Source organism: Eurytemora carolleeae, unplaced genomic scaffold (assembly GCF_000591075.1).
Source record: "Eurytemora carolleeae unplaced genomic scaffold, Eaff_2.0 scaffold190, whole genome shotgun sequence".
NCBI lineage: Eukaryota > Metazoa > Arthropoda > Copepoda > Calanoida > Temoridae > Eurytemora > Eurytemora carolleeae.
Genome location: NW_019396577.1, coordinates 56,160 through 75,687, shown reverse-complemented (window position 1 = coordinate 75,687; position 19,528 = coordinate 56,160). Strand labels below are relative to the sequence as shown.

At 33.7% G+C, this 19,528-nt stretch overlaps 1 protein-coding gene across 1 annotated transcript in view; it reads right to left on the bottom strand.

Annotated features, from left to right (window-relative positions):
• Positions 1 to 214: 214 nt before the first annotated feature.
• The window catches only part of LOC111705793 (histidine--tRNA ligase, cytoplasmic-like), a 23,158-nt gene continuing 3,844 nt past the window's right edge, over positions 215 to 19,528 (bottom strand). Inside the window, 17 exon segments of the mRNA XM_023478460.1 lie at positions 215 to 557; positions 3,224 to 3,295; positions 3,725 to 3,800; positions 4,468 to 4,547; positions 5,226 to 5,331; positions 6,749 to 6,858; positions 7,706 to 7,799; positions 8,403 to 8,522; positions 8,878 to 9,008; positions 9,104 to 9,247; positions 9,692 to 9,751; positions 10,541 to 10,619; positions 11,007 to 11,028; positions 11,376 to 11,436; positions 15,969 to 16,065; positions 16,460 to 16,517; positions 17,001 to 17,064. Coding sequence (XP_023334228.1) covers positions 498 to 557; positions 3,224 to 3,295; positions 3,725 to 3,800; positions 4,468 to 4,547; positions 5,226 to 5,331; positions 6,749 to 6,858; positions 7,706 to 7,799; positions 8,403 to 8,522; positions 8,878 to 9,008; positions 9,104 to 9,247; positions 9,692 to 9,751; positions 10,541 to 10,619; positions 11,007 to 11,028; positions 11,376 to 11,436; positions 15,969 to 16,065; positions 16,460 to 16,517; positions 17,001 to 17,064 — 1,434 coding nt within the window. The 3' untranslated portion in view covers positions 215 to 497.

Below are 19,528 nucleotides of genomic sequence, written 5' to 3'. Positions count from 1 at the left end.
ACATTTATGTAATATGTATGATATGTAAATTTTTACCTATTTAATGAGCTTACTATTCAAAAACTTTGTTCTTTAACAGACAAAATTTCGTTTTGATCAAAAAGTAAATATTTGTATTTATTACGTGTAAGCGTTGTTTTTTTCCAATAAATATTCATAAAGGTTTGCAGCCGGTAAAACAAGAAGATGGTGAGACAGAAAACATATAATGTAATTAATTATTCATGTTTTATTTAAATCAAATTAAAGTATAATAAAAAAACATAATAAAGAAGATGAGCAGTATAGATTACATAATATTAATAACTAACTTTGGGAGGTAAATTTTCCAAGATTTTAGACTATTTGGTAGCATAAGAAACATGTTTTAAACATGCAGGTTATTTTTTATTAACTCATAGCAAAACTTTCACTTCTAGTGATAAGTAATATCCTGTTGAGTGATGATCACCGATACTTCTTTTCAGTGCTGTTGAGAAGTTATGAGAACACATCAACTAAGACTTTTGTAAACGTTGTTGAATTGTAGATACAAGATCAGCTCGCTTCACTTCAACCTGAATATTTTTAATGTTTAAAAACAAGGGTGATATCTCAATATTTCAATAGTTTAAATGTTGACATCTCAATATTTTAATAGTTGAAAGGGTGATATCTCAAAATTTTAATAGCTTAAATGGTGATAAATTGATATTTTAATAGTTAATAGGGTGATATCTCAATATTTTAATAGTTAAAAGGGTGATATCTCAATATTTAATAGTTTAAAGAGTGATATATCAATATTTCAATAGATTAAAGGGTGATATTTCAATATTTTAATAGATAATGGGTGATATCTCAAAATTTTAGTAGTTTAAATGGTGATAAATTGATATATTAATAGTTAAAAGGGTGATATCTCAATATTTTAATAGTTAAAAGGGTGATATCTCAATATTTTAACAGTTAAAAGGGTGATATCTCAATATTTAACAGTTTAAAGGGTGATATCTCAATATTTTAATAGTTAAAAGGGTGATATCTCAATATTTAATAGTTTAAAGGGTGATATCTCAATATTTAATAGCTTAAAGGGTGAAATCTCGATATTTTATTAGTTTTTAGGTTATATCTTGATTGTTTAATAGTTTAAAGGGTGATATTGTAGATGAAGAAATCCCCGAACGAGAATTATAAAATCCGCAAATCAGTGGTGTCGATCTTGGAACAAGAGAAGACCTACTCAACTTCCTCTCCTTTATTACGCTCGTTATTTATCATTTAATCATATCAAGAAGCAATTAATGTACTTAAGTGGTGTCCCTTGACAAAAAAATGAACCATGACTGAAAACGCAGCCTCCTGGTCGGAAACAGTTCAAGAGTTGGACGAGGATAACAATCTCAAGCTTAAACTTCTCATCCACAAATTCACTATTCCTTCACCCTACAATCAGCTACTCCTGGAGCTAATAAACTAAACCTTAGCTACTCCTAGAGCTGATAAGCTAAACCTCAGCTACTCCTAGAGCTAATAAGCTAAACCTCAGCTACTCCTGGAGCTGATAAGCTAAACCTCGACAACTCCTGGAGCTAATAAGCTAAATCTCAGCTACTCCTGGAGCTAATGAGCTGAACCTTAGCTACTCCTGGAGCTAATAAGCTGAACCTCAGCTACTCCTGGAGCTACTAAGCTAAACCTTAGCTACTCCTGAAACCAATAATCATAACATCAGCTACTTATGAATATCCAATTATCCAATGTGAGCACTTATATATTTGAGGGTAAAGGCTTGAACCCTCGAATTAAAGGTATTCCTGCGGGATATCGAAGAGGAGCTAACCCATAGGTCTGTATAAAATGGAGATAAGTGCTTGATCCCAATATCAAGACAAAAAAGTTTTGACTTATTGGTTTCTAGCCAAAATAGCTTTACTTTACAAATCGACAGTTAATAGATATGTCTGAGTCATCATTTACGAGTGTATTAAAACAAATTGGGAGTTATAAATTATATTTACATTTTTTGGTTCACTCAGTTTGGTATTACCAATTTACAAAAAGTGAGTGGGGAGGGGGAGGGAGAGGCGAGCTGTAAATTGCAGAATACTAATTGATAGTTCGAAACAAGTTTCAGAAACGTGTTAGATTGTTAAAAAGAGTCAAAAGTTTTTAAAGGTGGGATTCTCTATATAGTAATTTCATATTTCATATTTTCATATTTCATGGTTTCTTTTTACTGGGGTAAGAAGCCCGCACACACTTTGCTGCGGTGGGGTTCTTTCAGGGGTTTCAGTTGCACAAAAGAGCGTTTTTCTTCCATAAGGAGGTCCATAACCAGGTTCCCCCCCTTGCTGAAAAGGGGAAAGGAATGGAGAAGAGGAAACAGGGAGATGCAAAAATATAGATATATATAGATATATACCTCCTCTCTTGAACTAATATCCCTGTACCATAAATATTATATTTATTATCTAGTATTTACCTCCTCTCTTAAACTAATATCCCTGTACCATACATATTATATTTATTATCTAGCATATACCTCCTCTCTTGAACTAATATCCCTATACCATAAATATTATATTTATTATCTAGTATTTACCTCCTCTCTTGAACTAATATCCCTGTACCATAAATATTATATTTATTATCTAGTATTTAAGTCCTCTCTTGAACTCATATCCCTGTACCATACATATTATATTTATTATCTAGCATATACCTCCTCTCTTGAACTAATATCCCTGTACCATACATATTATATTTATTATCTAGCATATACCTCCTCTCTTGAACTAATATCCCTGTACCATAAATATTATATTTATTATCTTGTATTTACCTCCTCTCTTGAACTAATATCCCTGTATCATACATATTATATTTATTATCTAGTATTTACCTCCTCTCTTGAACTAATATCCCTGTACCATACATATTATATTTTTTATCTAGTATTTACCTCTTCTCTTGAACTAATATCCCTGTATCTTACATATTATATTTATTATCTAGTATTTACCTCCTCTCTTGAACTAATATCCCTGTAAGCATATACCTCCTCTCTTGAACTAATATCCCTGTACCATAAATATTATATTTATTATCTTGTATTTACCTCCTCTCTTGAACTAATATTCCTGTATCATACATATTATATTTATTATCTAGTATTTACCTCCTCTCTTGAACTAATATCCCTGTACCATACATATTATATTTATTATCTTATATTTACCTCCTCTCTTGAAATAATATCCCTGAGTTTAACAATACCAGCAGCTATTTCAGATTCACCGATAACCACGGCCTGAAACAGATTTATTAATTACGTAATTAGATATTAACATTGTACGATACACAATTTATTTCAGTTTTCCTGATATTTTAAGATGTATATACATTATACAATGGTGTATTTACTGGTGTTTACTTTCAAGACTAGATGAACACCTTAAATATGACAATCTGAGGGATAATTATGGATTTTTGGACGTTAATACAATATCTTACGTAAATCTAAGTTATATTTTACGACAAGGAGCTTCTGGAATTTGGATACCTCTATAAGCTCGTAATAACCAAAAACTGAATGTGACAATTCTAGAGTGAAAATGAACGAATAAATTTTGATAAATAGGTATTTAAATTTGATCACTATTGGAAAAGCCCATCAGTTTAAGAGATTCCTTAAAGAAAATAATTGGTCATTATTATTTGATAATTTGTATTTACTGACCAGTGGTATTCCTGAATCCTCGCAGAACTGAAGTTGAGTCAGCATCTTAGGATTCTTCTTGTACGAGTGCTCAGCACTAAATAATATTCAATCATTCGATGCTAAATATCTTTAATGTTGATTATTAACTGTACTTCTGAGGGGGGATTGTAAAATGTCAATGAAAAGTCGATAGGGTTTTATAAACCAGGCTCCATTTTAGAAGCAATTTATCCTTTATCTTTTATTCCCATTATTCAATAAATAGTACAAATATATTTTGGCTCTTATCATGGTATTGAATTGTATTTACTTTACTCCCCTGATTTACATAGGATTAAAATAGCTAAAAACTGCAACTAATTTTCGATTGCTAAGAATTTTACAAAGTTTTTATCAGCATTAAATTTCAACAGTGGGACAGGGAAATAATAATAGAGTTATAAGAAATAGAGTATAGGTGTACAAGCGGAATCAGGTAGATGTAGACTTTAAAACCTTTTTTCAGACTAGAAGCGCTCTGTCCGCTTAGAAGTTAATACAGGTATATTTTATTAGTTTTCTACAAACTCAGCGACATTAACGCCAGAATATTAATTAATTAATTGTGTACACATAACATTATGATTTATGACAAGACACAAAGGGGAGGGGGTTCCAGCTAACCCAGAAGGGGTGGGGTGATGACGAATCTATTTTTTTATATTGAAATAATAAATATTGCATCAAACTTTAACTTTTCAAGTTCAGAAAAATAAACGAACCTGATACCGGCCTCCCAGAGTTCGGAAACAATTTTAATCCTTTCCTCGGTCAAATTCTTTTGTGCAGTCACCACACAGACCTAGAAATTGTAATTTTATTAAATACTTAATTTTAACATTAAAAAGTCTAATTACAACCATATTTAGGTAACAATGTGTCCATTATTTTACTTCAACCATCAAATCAAATTATTTATTGAGCCACGACTTTAATTAAAATCAAATTTAAAAAAAAAATGAATATACATTTTTATTGTGGCGGGGGAGCTAGAAGATAAACGCAGAACAATGTTTTTATACAAATTTCTGCAAGTGTGGAGATCGAACAAAAATGGCGAAGTGTAACCAAGGGCGTACACAGAGATCGAACAAAATTGGCGAAGTGTAACCAAGGGCGTACACAGAAATAAATTTTTAACCAAAATCTAAAATTAAATATTTTTTGTTTAACAGTTTTTAATAAAGCGATGAAAAAATGTTTTTCTTATCCTACATTTTATCGAGAAAAAATATATCCCAGAATTATAAAGTAAGGGTTGAGTACAAGACAGTACTGTATATTTCAAAAATCATTCCCCCCTCCCCTTTTAAAAATCAATATTTTCTCCACTAGTTCGGTATATTCCGCTGAATTAGGGTAAATCAAAAAAATGTTGTGCAATAAGTAAAACCGTTAAAAAAGTTAAAAACTCTTCCATCTTGATTTTAAATTTTTTGAATTCTTTAAAATATAAACACTTGGGACAAGACTGACTTACCTGGGTGTGAACAGTTCTAATCTTAGTTGACTCCTTACTGAGATTTGCTTCCATAATGGAGAACAGGCGTTCTATTCCGATACTAACCCCAACACAGGGCACACTCCTACACGTTTATAGATCAATACAGTTTTATTCCGATACTAACCCGGGCACACTCCTACACATTTATAGATCAATACAGTTTTATTCCGATACTAACCCGGGCACACTCCTACAGGTTTTTAGATCAATACAGTTCCATTCCGATACTAACCCCAACCCAGGGCACACTCCTACACGTTTATAGATCAATACAGTTTTATTCCGATACTAACCCGGGCACACTCCTACACGTTTATAGATCAATACAGTTCCATTCCGATACTAACCCCAACACAGGGCACACTCCTACACATTAATAGATCAATTATTATTATTATTAACAATCAACCTACAGACAACGTATTACGACCTGTAGGCTGGAACACATTGAAGATAACCCCAACACAGAGCACACTCCTACATGTTTATAGATTAATACAGTTCTATTCCGAAACTAACCCTAACACAGGGCACACTCTTACACATTTATAGATTAATACAGTTCTATTCCGATACTAACCCCAAGACAGGGCACACTCCTACACGTTTATAGATTAATAGTTCTATTCCGATACTAACCCCAAGACAGGGCACACTCCTACACGTTTATAGTTCTATTCCGATACTAACCCCAAGACAGGGCACACTCCTACACGTTTATAGATTAATACAGTTCTATTCCGATACTAACCCAAACACAGGGCACACTCCTACAAGTTTATAGATCAATACAGTTCTATTCCGATACTAACCCCAACACAGGGCCCACTCCTACATGTTTATAGATCAATACAGTTCTATTCCGATACTAACCCTAACACAGGACACACTCCTACAAGTTTATAGATCAAGACAGTTCTATTCCGATACTAACCCCAACACAGGGCACACTCCTACACATTAATAGATCAATACAGTTCTGTTCCGATACTAGCCCCAACACAGGGCACACTTCTTCATGTTTATAGATTAATACAGTTCTATTCCGATACTAACCCCAACACAGGGCCCGCTCCTACAAGTTTATAGATCAATACAGTTCTATTCCGATACTAACCCTAACACAGGGCACACTCCTACATGTTAATAGATCAATACAGTTCTATTCCGATACTAACCCCAACACAGGGCACACTCCTTCACGTTTATAGATCAATACAGTTCTATTCCGATACTAACCCCGACACAGGGCACACTTCTACACGTTTAAAGATCAAATCAGGGAGGAAATAAAATGTTTAGGATCGGTTTCATTTAGATATGGATCCGGGTTGTAAAAGAGAGAATTTCGGATATTCTGAATTAATTTCTAAGTGTAAATGTAAAAATCTCAACATTATTTATATTCTTTTCCAACCCAAACTCCACATTCTTTTGTATTACAAAAAACTAGTGTTAACTCAGAGTTAAATTTGAAAAAATGTGTTTCATTTTGTTACCTGTTTTTAGCATCAAACATACCGACTAGTCCATCGTATCTTCCTCCTCCTGCAACGGAACCAACAGTTATAGATTCTCCACTTGCATCTGTTGCATCCTCCACCAGGACCTGAATACAACAGTTAAAGATTCTACACTAGGATGTGTTGCATCCTCCACCAGGACAAGAATATAACAGTTATAGATTCTCCATTTGCATCTGTTGCATCATCCAACAGAACCAGAATATGACAGTTGTAGATTCCCCACTTACATCTTCTAATTTAAAAATAATATTTTCTTATGATGACTTTCTATTATTCTGACACATAAAATTAGCCGTTTATTTTTTGCTGTTGGATAAAAACCCTCAGATCCAGAAGGTATAGCAAGATTGAGTACACTAGTGCGTACTTAATATTTTTTCCAGTTTTGTCTATCAGGGTTAAATATTCAAAAAATACATGTAAATAAATGAACAAAAACATTAAAGTTTTCCCATATTACAGGGGACATTAGTTCCAAAACTAACACTTGGCCCATTTCTGACACTGAGTGTTATTATTAGTTTAAAATTGACATTTATTGTTTCAAAATATAGTTTTAGTAATTTCTTATAAACATATGGTGTAATTTTGTTCTACTCGACTTGGATTTAAAGATATATACTCTTGAAAAAGATAACTTTGCAGATTTGGCCCATAATGGGCCAAATTTTAGTTTTGGAACTAGTATCCCCTGTTAAATTAACAGGTTCCCTTTGTTAACATGTAAGCTGGATAGAAAGCAATGCTGCACTAGTATGTCGTCTGCATTATATTGGTTAATAGGAAAGGTAGGAAAAGTAGGTCAGACAGGATCAAAATGACGGATTGGAAAAGAAGGACAAAAAAATTGACACGTTGAAAATGACGGACGGATAGAAGAAACGGACAGGAAAATTAAAAAGGATGGAATATGAATTTAAAAATGATTACCGCTTCATAAATAACTCCAGTGTAGTAATCTAATCCTCGGGCTAAACTTAAATCAAAGGAAACAGATTCTCCACAGTTGTACAACTCACAATACCTAAAAAAGATTCATTACAGGGTAATACAGGGTATAATGTTATATTATTCCCCCCCCCCCGGGCAAGATTTTTGATGATCTAGGGGGAAAAATGAAAAATTAGACATTAAAAAAGCATGGGGGGGGATTTTCAAAAGAGGGGGAGGGGTTATTATTTCTCAAGAAAGTATACTATTTCAATACAATACAAATCATTTTCAATAAACCACAATGCAGATAATTTTTATGTAAATTAACTTATGATGATTTAATATTCAAATCAAACTTTACGAACAGTTGAACTATAGTGGTCTAAATACAAAATATATATTTAAATCATATATTCCAATTCAGTATCCGGTACTGAAATGCTACATATTTAGAACGGTCAGTGCTTACACCAATGAATCAATGAATCGTCAGGTACAAAAGCTGTATATCACCATATTAGTAACTAAAACTGTATTCATATATGTTGACCATTGTTCTAATTAGGAATTAGTTACCATGTAAAGCGACAAAGTTAAAGTAACAAATATAGACATTTGAATCGAATCGAATGGTTCTTAAAAATCCCCGACACGAAATATGATAAAAAATAACTAAATTATTTTTATTATTGACCTGAGTAGAAGCTTAATATCCTCTAATCCCTGTTTAGCGGTCTTGCTGTTGATAAGATCTGTAGTATTTAACTTCTCAACCAGCTCTTGTCCACCAGACATACGAACATACTCACCAATCCTAATCAATATCAGAGTTAGTAAGGAGATCAGCCTAAAGTAGTTCAACTACTTCAGAAGAAGTAGTTCAACCTACTTCAGGAGAAGTAGGAAGAGTTTAACTACTAACCAGATAGATCAATATTAATTAAAAAATAGTTAAACTGGGTGCGGATAGTTGTACAACTCCTCCAGGGTTGCCAAGCGTGCGCTATACATTGTTCAACCACCTTTCGCTATTCATAAAAGTAACAATGACATTGAAGGTATAGTCGACATGGGATAAGATCCGGATGGTTGAGAGATCGACCATGGCCATCAAAAATAATTTTTTTTTTCTGTAAATCTGAGATGAGAATAATAATGAGATGTACTACCTATCTGCTGCAGCAGCATCCAACCCCTTCTCCTCTGTCATCTCCTTCCTGACCTCCTCCCAGGGAGACTTGTCCAACTTGTCCACGGCAGAGCAGATAGTTCGGAACATTATGGGAGGAACACCACAAACCTAATTTACAGGTTTTAGATATAAAAATTGAAGAAGTGAAATAAATTATATTTTAACTTTTACATAAATTAATTAAAAATAGTTGAAATAATTACCTCAAAAATACCGTCCAGAATCATTCTGTGATTTACTTTGATGACAAACTTCCCAACATTGACGGAAGTAAGGATTTCGTTGACGATTTTAACACACTCGGCGTCCGGAAGCATGGGGTCATAAGCGCCAGCAATATCAAAATCCTAAATCATCAAAATAATAAGAATTTGGTGTAAGTTACGGAGTGAAGTTTTTGCTTAGAATTCATTATATGTTGGTGGAGCGGATTTTGATTTGATGGATCCAGATACACGAATTTGGAAAATTAAATTGATTTTGAATTAAAGTATGTTGTAAATGAAAAGTAACTAAAATTAAACCAGATTTAAAAACCCGATGTGAATTCTTAAAAAAAGCCAGACAATTTTGGGAGATTTTCAAAAATATAAAGTTAAACAAAATTCTAATAAATTTTTTAATTAATCTTGGTAGTTAGTCGGATGAAGATTTGTAGGTACAAGATCTGGGTTTCTATTACTTTTAATCATTGTTTTGTACCTCAAAGAAAATTACAAATAATTGGCTCAATTTCTATTTACACTATAGATTGTACAATGTACATGCATATACAAATTCAATTTACTTACACACTGATAGAACTCACGAAGACGACCACGAGCAATACTAGGATTATCACGTCTGTACACCTTAATATAAAATAAATAAAAAATTAACAAATGAAATTTTAAATATTTACATTATAAAAATGAAGTATTGACAAAAGGATTTTGTTTTTATATAGGGCCAGAGGTATATATTTTGAATTTTCAATGCTCATGGAAAAATTAACTATGAACTGGGTTTTTCGCCCTTTAAAATACTTTTTTTAAATCATTCATTTCAACCAACTAAGTAAAAAATATGTTTCTTCTGCTTATTCAAATGTATTCACTGGCGTATAGTGAAATAAACTGACATTTTACAAGTACTACTTTATACACTACCCCCCTTCCCAAATATGAAATGACAGTTTTAGTAAATAGTGAAAGAGGAATTTGCTAACTAATTTTAGTTTAGATTTAACGCCTTTTTTCAAAAATATAAGATTTTTGAGTCTCAGAGTAACGGGTTTCCAAGAATTTAAATAAACGTCGAATATAATTTGAAATGGTGTCGGACGATAGTAAATTTGATTCGTATTTGTTCTTCACTTTGCCCGAACCCTTTACTTTGAATGCCTAGGTTTTTATCTGTATTTACCAAACTTGTCAAGTTGATACAATTCAAAACAACCAGAGAGGTCAGAACTTAGGATTTATTATTCCTTGGATCAAGCAGTTATTGGTATTTTTAAGGATTAAACAAATTGCGCTTGGATAATGGATATATATTAAATTTAAAGTTGCCAAACTTGATATCGAGATCAAGCGTTGAAGTTTAGCACAAAAGTTTCGACCTCTCATGGATTTAGGTCTGTAAATATACTATTTACCTACCTTTGCAATGTGATATCGTTTAATATTTGCTACTTTGTTCATGGCGCAGTAGCGAGCAAAGGGTACTGTCAGATCATATCTAATCAAAGGGTAAATAAAAATGTGTATGTTTTAATCTGAGACAAAAAAAATAAGATAGTAATGAAGAAAAAGTTTTCAAAGTGACGATTTTCAAGAAGGAGTCCGAAATTGACGAGTGAAATCTAATGTTAATCTTTCAAAATTTGTCCATGCATTGTAAATTCAGTTAGTTGGTATTTGAAGATGAACCTTCAAATATTTTAATTGGGTAAATTTTAAAATTTGTTAAAATTTAGAAAAACGAGATATTTCAGAAAAGCTTTGTAACTGAAATTCAAATAACTAGTAATAATAACTATACTTATACTGTGGTTAATCATTTTTCATAAAAAAAATTATGTTTAAAAATTATGAAAATATTATAGGGATCTAATTAAGAACATACCTCAAAGCAAGGATCTCCCCACCTTGAAATATGATTGATTTCATGATTATTTTATGTAAAAACTTTTCAAGAAATAGACCAAGAATAATATTTTATGTATCATATTTTATGTGAATTTGATCAAATATTCCACTTGTTTCACCCAGAATAGAAAAGCATACAAATATTGAATACTCAAACGTCTTTAAGAAAAGATGTCATTTTGTCAGTCAAAATTTTGTTTTTGTGACGATAAAATTAAATAATTTTAGAATGGACTCAGAAAATAATACATCACTGTTTAGATATAAGAAGAAAATTTGAGGAAGAAGTTCAACAAGAAATTAAATATTTGATTGATTGATTGAGTACAGTGAAATCAATAATTTCCTTGATCCTTGAGATCGTAAATAAGCTTTGAATCTTCTCCATACTTTCCGGTCAGTACATCCTAAAATATTAAAAATTACATTTCAATAAAAGATTAAAGGGAGGGTGAGTTTGACCAATTTGAAAACATTTGGGACTCCTCTCTTCATTTTTTGAGGAATCTGAATGAAATTTTGCCTATGTGCATAATTTGTGCTTATTCTAAGAAAACTAAATAAAAATTTGGAAAAAATATTTCCCCCTTTTCCCCATTTTTCCATGTTTTGTAAAGCTTTTTCATCAAAAAGTCTGGTTAAACAACCAGCTAGATGCTTTAAACACCTACCTGTTAGTCAAGAATTTCATTACTAACATAAGAACTAAGTTCAAGGTTTATAAGATCACTTTTCTCCCTATTTTATCATATATAATCAGGGTGGCCAAAACTTTTTTGAAAAAATCCGTACATTTTCAGAAGAAATCCGTACAATCCGTACAATTTTCGGAAAAAAATCCGTACAATCCGTACATTTTTTTTTAAAAAATCCGTACATTTTTTAAAATCCTTAACATTTTTTGTTGATTCTAATTTTTAAAACTGTTTAGATCGGTGTGAATTAGGCCATTTAACAAACAAACGAAGTTATAATTAGAAAGAGTGGAGTGTAGATTTAGGATCTAATATAATTAAAATTAGCGTGGTACAGGGGTTGCACACTCAATTAAAAGAAAGTTAATATTAAACTAAAAATGAAAATATTTACAGATAAACAGAAGAAACCTGTGAGGATGTTCTCAGATCTGATAAAGAGACAGATAGATAGATAGATAAACAGACAGACAGATAGACAGATAAATAGACAGAGAAACAGATGGACACATACACATATAGATAAATAGAGAAACAGATGGGATATATAAACAGATAGATAAAAAGATAGATAAACTGACATGCAGATAGATATACAGATGGATAGACAGATAGCTAGACAGATAGCTAGACATATAGCTAGACATATAGCTAGACAGATAGCTAGACAGATAGCTAGACAGATAGCTAGACATATAGCTAGACATATAAATAAATAAATAAAATGGTCAACCATCATCCCATGGGAGTCAGGGTTAAGCTCTCATCAAACCGTACCACCATATTGGTTGGCAGGGCGTCACTGGTCCATGTTTCAATGAAACAAAGTGTGGAGGGCCAGGCAAGAGTCAAGTTAAAAGGCGGGCTACCTGAAAACCGTTAGCACACTCTCCATTGCCTGACTGGTCCTGTCGGTACCAGCCAGTATAGAGGTTTAGAATTAAATAGCAGATAGATATATATGGGGCAGGTAATAAAGGTAAAATAGTAGAATCATAAAATATGAAGATAAAAATAGAAGGAGCCAAACCCATTACCTTTATTCGTCCTCATTGATACCAGCATGAACTGATGCCATCCAGGCCTCGATAAGTACAGCCAGCTTTCTGCCCCGGTTTAGCAACACTCCCTTGTCAGCCCAGTCACCCCCAAGATAAGCCCTTAGAACTGCCTGATTACCATGAAGCCCTCTGGCCTTCGCTAAAGACACATACCTAGAAACACCTAGAGCCCTTCTTTGGGCCGCCACCGCTGGGCACCTTAGTACGACATGTGACTCACCTAGTTTTACCTGAACACCTAAGTCCTCACAGAATGGGCATAGCTCATACATTAGACCATACCTATTCCTATATCTATTTCCCAGCTGGGCATTACCACCTCGTATTTGACTCAACAATTTACTAGCCTTGGAATCATTTACATGCGCCTGTAGATGGAACCACTTCCACGGTTGGGGTAGCGCGCCCACTGAGGGATGAGACCTCTTTACCTTCATCACAAACTTAACTGCTCTGTCCGCCATAGCCTTGACTAGATCCTGTCTCCTTTCAAACTCTGAAATGACCCCAACATCCCTTTGAATGCTCATCCAAGACTTAACCCATGGATCACATCTGTTGTCAAGAAGCTCGTCCAGTACCTTGATAAGGAATTCATTGTGTTTTGACCTGACTATTGACCCAATAAACAGAGCTTGACGTTTCTGAATCCTGTGTTCCATAGGCATAAGACCCGCGTCCACCCATGTCATTACCCGTGAAGTAGCGGCAGGGACCTGAAGGATGAACCTTCCAACCATACACTGAATTCTCTCCAACTCCTTTATTGTACTCCTTTTAAACACGCACACCTCAGCACAGTACAAAATTGCCGGAATGGCACAGGATTCCCACAATCTCCGAGCCACAAGAGATCTGTCCAGCACCCCCCGTGACAAGTTCATTATTGCATAGGCCTGGTTTGTAGCTCTGGGGACCACCGTCCTCTCATACTCCCTAATCATACCCCTGCCTCGGACCTGCATTTGAACCCCCAAATACTTAGACACCAACACCTCCTCCAGTGTCCTCCTCTACTTTCCATGACCCCACATACCCAGTATTGGTAAGTATGTATGTTTTAGAAGATGACAGCTTCATCTTCATGTCCGTGCAAAACTGTGACACAATTCTCAACAGTTTATTCATACCTCTCTTTGGGGATCTTGACAAAAGCAATAAGTCATCAGCAAAGAATAAGGCAGTTAACACCTTCTCCTTTAACTTCACCCCAAGCTTTGTGTCATCAAGAGCTACTCCTAATGATGCAACAATTAGAGCGAACAGCATAGGGGATAAACTACATCCCTGTTTCACCCCCTGTGTGAAATAGACAGGCTCTGATAACCCTCCCTTAAGACTTACCTTGACGCAATCATTGAAATACATGGCTCTAATTATGGCAACCACTTTACCTCCGAAACCTATACTCCTTAACTTGGTGTACAAAAGCTCCCTACATACCGAATCATACGCTTTGGCAATGTCACAGAAAGCAAGTGAAATCCGTTGCTTTTTCCTTTTGGCAGACCTCAAAGCGGCCAGGATTAGGAAAACACAATCTGAAGTCGATCTGTTTTTCCTGAATCCGTATTGCACTGAACCATAGAATCCCTCTCTCTCACAGATTTCGTTCATGCGTTTGTGCAATATCTTGGTAAGCACACTCAAGATTACACTGGACACTGTTAGGGGTCGTTTCTTAATAACCTCCAAAGATGGTTCCTTTTTATCAATGAGAGTCATTTTGCCAATCTGCAGGTCCTCTGGGACCACCCCTGTCTTTAAAACTTCATTGAACATTTTAGTTATCAAGCAGACCATACTACGACTAGCGGTTTTAAGCATAGTTGTTGACACCATATCCAATCCTGCTGCCCTGTTAAGCTTTAGGCCTTTAATGGACTCCTGCACATCTCTTACTGACACCGGATTACACACCTCTTCTTCATATTCAAATTCCCCCCGCACAGTAGGGATCCACCTTTCGTAGTTACAACCATTTTTGATCAGAACTTCTTTTATTACCTGCTCCCCCCTGCAAGTGAATAATTTTGACTTTATCCCTAGGGAAACCTTAACATATAGCTAGACAGATTGCTAGACAGATAACTCGACAGATAGATAGACAGATAGCTAGACAGATAGCTAGACAGTTAGTTAGACAGATAGCTAGACAGATAGACAGATAGATAAACATTTTCTCAAATGAACACTTCTGGAACATATTCTCAAATGAACACTTCTGGGACATATCTCGAAAATTATTAATGAATTTTTATCATCAATTGAAACATTAATCAATCTAATATTATTTAGAATGGAGAAAATAAGTTAGACTAACTTCATTTTGATGAGAATTTTTTTTTTGAAATTTTCATGAAAAATTTGCTGAAATGAGTGAAAATTAATAAAAAACGGTGTATTTCCAGGATAAAAATCCGTACAATCCGTACAATTTGAAAAAAATCTGTACAATCCGTACATTCCGTACAAATTAGGGTTACAAAATAAAAAATCCGTACAATCCGTACATTTTGGCCACCCTGTATATTCCATCTTTGCTACTATTTTCAGATTTTCTGGATTCATTAATTTATGTTTCATCGAAAATTAAAAAATCTTTTGTACACAGGCCTCAATTGGATAGTATTTTTGTAAAACAAAATAAAAAAGTTTCCCCTTTTCCCCATTTTTCCATTTTTTAAAAGCTTTTTACAAAAAAGTCTGATTAAAATACCAGCAAGATGCTTTAAACAACTACCTATTAGTCAAGAATAAAATAGGGTGAAAAGTAATCTGAGAAACCTTAAACTTCGTTCTGATGTTAGTAATGAAATTCTAGACTTACAGGTAGGTGTTTAAACACCTAGCTTGTCTTTGAATCTGACTTTTTGGTAAAAAAGCTTTGGAAAACATGGAAAAATTGGGGGGTGGGGGGGGGGGCCGAATATTGTTTTCAAATTATTCCCAAAGACAATATTTCATTCAGATTCCTCAAAAAATTGGGATTGTTAAGCTTTAGTTCACATTATAATTCTCAAAAACCTTTTTGTAGTTCAGGAAAACAAATAATTTCGGAAAATAAATAGTGGTGGACAACGTATTTAGAATAAAAATAATGTGGGAATATATTTAGGAGTAAGACAGAGATTTCCTAAATTATTGGTGAAAAAAAATAAGCATGGTTTAATTAAACTTTACCTTGAGTTCAAAGACCGGGGTTTCTATAGTCTCAGCTCCATGAAGTTTAAAGATTTCAATAATTCGGTTGAAAACCTTGAACAAAATAATAAATTAGATCGGAAATAAAAAAAAAGTAAATTCATTATTTCAAATCAAATTTAAGAATTTGAAATTTTGCTAAATTAGTTTAAAGGGCTTCAATAACAATTCTGGAAATAAATTAACCTTTCTAATTTTCAGGTTTTATTTTTAGCTTATATTTCATAATATTCATTTTATAAGATACAGGAAAAAAAGAAAATATACCCAAAAAGGACAATTCTAAATCAATAAAAAAGTCAGTGCGGAAAAACCAAACCATAAATATTCTGCAAAACCATCTTACATACGAATATGCATAAAAGAAGAAATTTCGATAACCTATCAATGCAGATTTATAGTGTTATGTAATAACGCTGGATTACTACATACTAATTACTAATTAGGGATTCTTAGGGTAGTTGAACAACTAGGGTGGGGNATCCCTGGTTCCCTTGGCGGTTTTCAGGATTAGTTTACCCCCTCCACCTCCACCTCCGGGCTGACCCTATAAAAACAATATTATAGGATTGAAGTATCCGACGTTGCCCGTGGAATAAAAAAAATCGAATTTTGCCAGTGGTATTTCAAAGTTCCCTCAAAAAATGTCATATATAATAAATGAGCTAAGAGCTTTATTACATATATAATCTCCTCCACTGTTGTTTCTTAAGATTTTTAGGGTCTTTAAGAGACTGTAAGTGTAATTTTAAGAGAATCTCCTTGCAAAGATGGCAAAGCCTATCGCCCAATTCACAACGGTACCATTGAAACTTTTATCTGGTCAATTATGTGGAACATATTGTCGTTTCTAAATTTGAAAAGTTTTTTATACTTTTAATTGCTTTATATTTTCCCGCAGTAGAAATGCCTATATCATATTGTTACTTAAAGGTATCACTTGAAATTACACTCCAGTCTCTTTAAGATATTTTTAAAGATATAAATATTAGATTTTAAGTCTGACCTTACTCCCTCCATCATCTCCTCCAAGCTCCAGTTTCAAAGCTTTTAGTTTCTTCACTTCTTCATCAATCTACAATTTTAGCTTGATCATTTCTAGCAACTTTTATTAGGCATTGTTTATATATTTAATTTATTGTTCTTAGTATAATAATTTTCCTCTGTACTCTCTCAGGTATTATTTAATAATAAACCACAAAAATGTCTAATTCACTCCCCCCCTTTTCTTTCCAAATCGTCGAAAACAGTTCAATGTTAGCTTTGTTGATAATAATTTCAACAATGCACACACTATTGCACAATCTACAATATTTTAGTTTTCATATTGTCGTTTTATGTACATTGCACACAGCCAATCTTAGAAGCAATATTTATATACAAACGCATGCAAAAAAGGGACTGTGCAAGTATTCGTATTTTTGCAGTTACATTCGGAAAAATACTGCACAGTCCCATGGGGCAGGATAGGAGGGAAGTATCTCATATCTCCGCCCCATCATTTTATTTTTTTTTATTTAAATTTTGAATACACACAACACTAAATTTCTAGAAACTGCGTGGACTCTAACTAACCTTGGTACCTAGGAACCGGGAGAGAATCGGCGAAAATACAGAAAACCTTCGTAGAACAAATTTTTTCAAAATGCAACAAAAATTCAATATTTGCAATGCATAAAATTGAAAAATATCAAAATCAATCATTTTTGGCGATTTTCTCGAAAATTTGTTCCTCTGCGTAGAAAGTTTGAGTGAAACAAGAGGAACCATTCTTCTGATATTATTTTGTAGCGTACAGAGCAAGTTCAGGTTTGACTTTTAAATCTAGAATAAATAATTTCTAGCTCTTGGTCGAGAATAAGACGTCTATTTGATCTTGAAAGGTATGATTAAGTTGGTTGACTTATCTTTTCTAATTTGGATAATGAATAATTCAATTGAAGAGATTTTTAAACAGAAGTTTATTCAAAGAACAAGTAATTGAACTAGGTATTGCTAGTTAAACTACTTCTCTTATACTCTGGCCTTACGTAAGAAGAAGTTCAATTATCTGTACTTGTACCTTCCAGCTATTAACTACTTCTAATATAAATATGACATGCTTGTGGAAATGTAAGAATGTAGTCGATTTACTTTGTAGCAAAAAGAAGACAATTAAGTTTCCATTGTCGTCTTCTAGTTAATTTCGAGTCCAGGTAGTTTCTAGAACACGTTGACCGGTTAAGGAAGTTTCAACCAAGTGAACCAACAGGAATATACAGCATATTTCATCAATATATTACTGAGGTTGCGATTAAAATAATGAGTGAAAAATTAGTCTCAATATCATGAACATTATTTCAAGTTCTAATAACTCCCCTCTCCCCCCAGGAGTATGAAATAGAAGGGAGATACAACTGACGCGGCCCACCCTACCATATGATTATACATGCTTTGCAGACGGTACTCCATTTAAATAAGAAATATTTGTCTGATGTACAATTACCGCGTATACAATAACATATTCTTAATATTTCTTATACAAATGGAGTACCGTCTGCAAAGCATGCATTATCATAAATGGAGTTCCGTCTGCAACGCATGTATTATCATATGGTAGGGCGGGCCGCGTCAGTTGTATCTCAGATTATTTCATCTCCTTGCTCTCCCCCCGTTTTATGCAGACGCCAGTGGTGTATATTTCCTAATTACTCATTTCCCCCCCCCCTTCCTCTTACAGAAAATAAATTTTTTTTCCCTGAAGTGATAAATGGTTTTTAGGGTTTTTTTTTTGCTGAATTGTGGAAAATGAATGATATTTTTGGTAAAAAGTATCAAAAAGAATGAAAAAAACTTGCATTTTAATTTTTTACCCCAATTTATCAAAAATCATCCCCCCCCCTGGGGGGATGTAATTCTTAAAAATATACACCCCTGAACGCTTGGTTTCCCTTCCATGATTAGAAAGGAAATTATATTATAGTGGATCCAGATGCAGGAGGCTAAAACATTGCGGATCCGGATCCAAGTACTGGTAAAAATATTTTTTTTTTTAAGTCAAAATAACGAAAAGTAAAAAGCGACAAGAAGGTCCTGAACTAGTTGTTATATTTAAAGCAAAAAAGGGACTGTGCACCATTGGACCTACTTGTATGTCAATATCCCGACACCCTACAGGCAGGTTCAAGGAGAAGATTGATTTTAACTTCTCCAAATCGTTCGGAGATGCAAGACTTCAAAGTTTACCAAAATGTATGTAAAAGACACAAAATATATAATATAAATAGTTCTAGTTTCCACTTTCTGCTTTTGATGATCATAAAGTTATAGTTCTTAAAAAGCATTATTTTTGGATGAACAAAATTATTTTGGATATTGAACACAATTTAAAGTTTCAATTGTCCAGTACTGCATAGAATAAGTCGATAATTTGAAGTTCCTTGAATTAGAAGAAAATGACTGTATGTGAGAATACCAACGAGAGACGGCGGGATAATCGTAGAGGTTAACCCCTTTACAACAGGAGTATATATTTTTAAGCAATTACCCCCCCCCCCCCC